We start from the raw sequence: 5,000 nt of genomic DNA on the forward strand, positions 1-5,000 counted from the left end.
GCTGATTATGAAATTGCTAAGTAAACGGCATTTAAACTTATGTGCGAGAAGGTCTAACTCGCTGTTGTTCCTTAGTGATTGTTTAGTCGCAGCTTAAACACAGTTATAGTTGGACAACGTTTAAATAATGGATTTTCACATTTTAAACATAGGTAAAACGTGGACTTTCGTAAGCGCTGTCTAGACTTCGTTTAAGTAACCGGCCCATAGTTCTCAATTTAAGTTAACGAGACTTTCACTCTGAGGTCGACTTCTGGCACACCTCCTCCGTGGGGCAGGGTCATCAAGTAAACAAAGTAAAATGAGCTATTGAAATTGCTAAATGTTCGCGGTTGCTCTCTCCATAGAATGAGCTATGGAGAGCGCAACCAAAATATAAACAGATCTCTTACTTGAATAAGCAATGAAGATGACGTAGGCCACGAGGCAGGCAAGACAAAGCAGATAACGCTTTGGACACTCTGTCATAGTTGGTGCAGGACGAGACTATCTGTGGGTAAACAAAGAGAGAAAAAGAGCTCAGAAGAGTCTCAAGCAAAAGGCAACGACCATGCAAACCTTCAAGTTCCTATCAGCCCCACCCCCCCCCGTTTTACTCCGTCACGCCTTTTCCGGAAAAGATTGGGTGACGATCGAAGAGAGGCTGTTCATTCGCCACGAATAACTGGTGTCATGGAATCAAACCAGACTGGATTTCTTTTAGTTCAACATTTTAAAATTCTTAAGCCTCGCGTAACATTTCATATATTTCAGATCATACGTTTCATTTTCATTTTCAACCTGCAAATAAAATGAATCGAAAAGCGTTTCTTAAATTTATTTCTCAGTCTTTTACTTTGTATAGTGTTCTACACAATCTCTCGATTTCAGCTTTTCATATTCTAAGTGTGTTTGCTCACAGCATTCTTTAGAAAAATTACATGCAAGAAACATCATCTTCTTGGCCTTTCCTACGCAAATAATATAATGTGGAAGACTGTGTTTGTCTCTGTACTGAATTGATCAAATCTTCATGATCCTTTTCCACTCATTCCCAGTTAAAATGGACCATAAGGATTGAAGAAATTCAGTGGAATATTGCAATCTTGTCTGATGACTTTTTAAGTGTTAATATCAAAATGTCCTACATGTCTGGGATAAGAAACAAAAAAATTTATTCGTAAGATTTTCGTTCACATTTTTGTAAGAGTGGGTGGGTCTCTTAACAAAGGGTCATCTTCGCGTAAAATCCAAACAAATTTCGGAAGGTTTGCTTTTCAGTGAATTAGAAGTCATTTGCTTTTGATATAAAACACAAAAACTAATAACTGGCGCAAACGAAATCATGAAATAGAAAACAGATGTCTTTATTACTGACTCATACTACACTTTTATTAAAACATCACATTTTATAGAGTAGTCATTTGGCGATTTTCGACTTGTTTTCTCGGTGCAAACAAAATTTACAAGGTAAGGAAAAGTCGTATAAACGAAGAAAAGTTGATTGAACACTTCGAAATAAATTTGAGTTTTTGTTACTCTCACATAAAACGAGCCTGAGTTAAGTTTGAAAATATGTTACTTAGTATGCCCTACAACCCTTCAACTTACATTTATTGTGAGCTTTCACAGAGCAAAACTGACAATTTATGTTTAGATATTTCGTAGTTTTTAGTTGGAGATTCGGAGGGCGTAGATTAGGTCTTAAGACCTAAATTTAAACCACGCGTTGCTGGGTATTTATTTTAGTACGTAAACACTCCCTTTCTGTTTGCATATGCAAGAGATTCTTGGATGAATAAGGAACAATCGTACCAAATTCCACTTCTCGGACATTGTCTCGATCCTATGAAAATCCCGCAAAAAAATTGCGCAGAAAATACAATTCTAGTAATATAAATGGTGTCGCGCCACGCAGTCTGCAACTGTTGAATAATTTCATTACTTTCAACTCCCGTTTATTGCTACCAACAACCGAAGTTTCGCCGACACATATAACATAACGAATTATCCTGTAGATTTATGATTAGCAATTTGAGGTTCCCTATCTTAACTACAATTTGTTGAAACGTTGTGTGACGGCGCCAGTTTCTGTAGATTCGCAAGTTAAAGAAACTAATGCATTTCAACTTACTGTCAATTTTCACATAAACAGAGGTAGTCCTGTTTTTCCATTCCGAACGGAACAGTGGAAATTTCCTCACCATTTGCTAAATTCTCCAGTTTCCAGTCTTTCATCAGCCGAAAACAATTGCAAATGGTAAGCGCCATCTCGTTGGGCTGGTTTGCTAATTTTGGAAAAACAGTTACCATTATTCACCGATCATCCCAACCGGTTTATTATGACAAATGGTAAGCACCCCTAATTTCCTCGAAGCTAGAAGTGCAAACATGTTTCTCCCCTAACTGTTTTCTTGTCTGCAGCTCGGAATTCTACGGAATCTTTACTCGACATTCATCACTACAACATTACTAAGTGTATTACATTTATTGTAATGCTAATCATCAACGTTTATTTGACTGAAATCCCACACAAGTACGCATTGCGGACCTATTTTTGGTATGTTCCTGTAAATATTGCTTTGTATATATTTGAATTTAAACAAATTAAAAAAGGATAAATAAATAAATAGACTTAAAGCTGAATTACATAAGGCGAGATATGATCGAATTTCGGTACTAAACAAAGGAGTCTTGCGGCAGCATTGAAATTTCTTTCAAGACGATCAAGCCGGTATTTTGGAAATCAGAATAACTGTCAATATCATCAGCGTATGGATGTAAGCGGATGGAAAGTGATTTATGCTAACATCAAATAAACGAGAAGCTCCAAAAAGCTTACACTGGGTTGCCTGTGGTACGCGTTACACAAAGAACTGCAGCGTTCCAGTTAATTTTTTCAAGTGGCGCGTCATTAAGACCATTTCAGGGGTCACCCACATGTCGCGCTAGCAGAGGCCCTTTGGCTCACACGTTTAATTGTTTTGTAATGTCCTGTCCCATTTTAAGGTCTTTTAGTCTTTTAAGCTTTCGTAATAAATTCAGTTTAAAGATAACAAAACACGCCGTCTTGAGTAAAATTCACTCGTTTCTTCTTTAAATAAATAGTCGGCAAAAAACTAACTGCAAATTGCTCTGACGGACGTTTTCCAGCATGTCTAGCAGTTGGACTAAGCAAACGTTTATTGCACATACAAGAAAGGACTAAAGGTGTTGTTTCCGCTTCATTATGTGACGGTCTAATCTGATACCAGGTCAAAACATTGTTTGGCTTTGCGTTTGCACCAGAAAAAGCAAGCCAAGAGACAGATGAAGAAAAAAAATAACATAGTGTTTATATATAACTATGAATCGAATTCTCATTGAAAGATCTTAAAAACACGAACATTTTTGCAGTCTCTACCGTTTTGTCAAAAGGAAGAAATTGATCACATGCTAGGCAACCGTAAAGGTGCACGTGATCACCCTGTGTCAAGTGAATGAACTACGGGAAAGAATGTTTCAGAGTAGAACAACGTACTTTTTAGCGAAGAAACTTCCGTCGTTAGTTAATTTTGTTGTAATATTTAACTGAATATTTAGATTTCTTCTGTCGGGTCAGGAAGCCTTCTTTGTCGGGTTCCTGAGAAACGTATCTATTTTGACTTCAGGGTGAACTATTTACACAATAGAGAGGTTGAGTGGCCGTGTAATTGAAAATCTAAACATCTATGAGATACAAAAACAGACTTGCGAATTACCACAAATCACAATGCTGACAAGCACAAAAGCGAAGAAATAGTTAAGTAAATATGAAGTTTGTTTCTATCTGAATGTATTTGGGTCTGAGTATTAAAAAAGGGATATATTGTCACGCAAATTATGTAATTTCATGACACTCAAAATTCTCAAGAAGCGCGAGTTTCATGTACACAATCTTCGCACTAGCAAGTCGCAGCAATAAAATTGGATTAACCAGGAAGTAAAAAGAATATTGTTGGCTTCCCAAATAAATTTCATCTAGCACTACAATGACAAAATCATTTGTCAGAGAAATAAAATTCCTTTCTCCTCGTGTATCACATTTCAACGCACGTATGCAAATTTGTTAACTCATTTTCAACCGGATTCCCGGGAAAAATACATAGTAATAGCAAAATTATTATTTGTCGTCAAGTGTTGCATCTTTTATGTTCAAATAACAGCTAAAAATAAAGATTTTTTAACGATCTATCCGTCGGCTTCCTGGGAGAATACTCTCTAGAGAGTAAAGGAACTCCGACGTTAAATAAGGTGTACCTTTACCTTTAACTAGATATTTTTTCATAATTTAATATTATCTCTCAAAATTTGCACAACAGTCAAATCATAAAAATAGCACCGCACGGGACAAATTTAGTCGCATTACCTCTTCGTCGAATTCTAATGCTTAACACAGGAATTTTTAGTTATTGTGAAAATCTTTCTATATTTGTTAGCAATCATCCTTTCAAATTTCAGAGAAAGCAACCGGTCTGCGAATATTTTACGAGTTTCTTTCAATGGGATGTCAAAGGGCGAAGTGGATGTTTACATATGCATAATCGGGCAAGTTTTGCTTGTGACCCGTTATAAATCTTTTTCACAAAATGTTCCCGAATCGTCAAGTATCACCACAGAAGAAACGAAAATCATTCTAAAAGCTTATTTTACGCAAAAAAAAAGGTTCTGGAGGTAATTTTGAGTGTGGAAATCAAGTTTACAGCAGATGACAAATACAAACTTACGAGCCATGGTATATTCAATTAAGTTAACAACAGAAAGGAGTCGCTTACCTTATATTTTGACACGAAAATGCTTTACTATTGCCTTAAAAACTATCCAGTTAAGCTCGCATATTACACATGATGAATTCATAAAAGCCACCATTTTCCAGCGAAATGCTTTTTGAAACAAACAACATATGTGCTATAAGAGGCAAAAAACCCTTCCTATTTCATTTAATACGTGCGTGAAGACAAGAAACTCAATCGTGTCAAATTGCACTCCGTGTCAAAAACGCA

The 5,000-nt window shown here is 36.4% G+C and overlaps 1 protein-coding gene across 7 annotated transcripts in view; it reads right to left on the reverse strand.

Annotated features, from left to right (window-relative positions):
• LOC138046867 (uncharacterized) overlaps nt 1–5,000 on the reverse strand; it is a 54,044-nt gene that overhangs the window by 19,203 nt on the left and 29,841 nt on the right. For 6 of the 7 annotated variants that reach the window (XM_068893460.1, XM_068893452.1, XM_068893490.1 and 3 more), the window contains one exon: nt 393–490. In XM_068893460.1, coding sequence (XP_068749561.1) covers nt 393–468 — 76 coding nt within the window. In that variant the 5' untranslated portion in view covers nt 469–490. Of the gene's footprint in view, nt 1–392; nt 491–4,772; nt 4,940–5,000 lie in introns of those variants that run through there. The other variant, XM_068893499.1, reaches the window with a different exon arrangement.

Source organism: Montipora capricornis, chromosome 1 (assembly GCF_036669925.1).
Source record: "Montipora capricornis isolate CH-2021 chromosome 1, ASM3666992v2, whole genome shotgun sequence".
Taxonomy (NCBI): Eukaryota; Metazoa; Cnidaria; class Anthozoa; order Scleractinia; family Acroporidae; genus Montipora; species Montipora capricornis.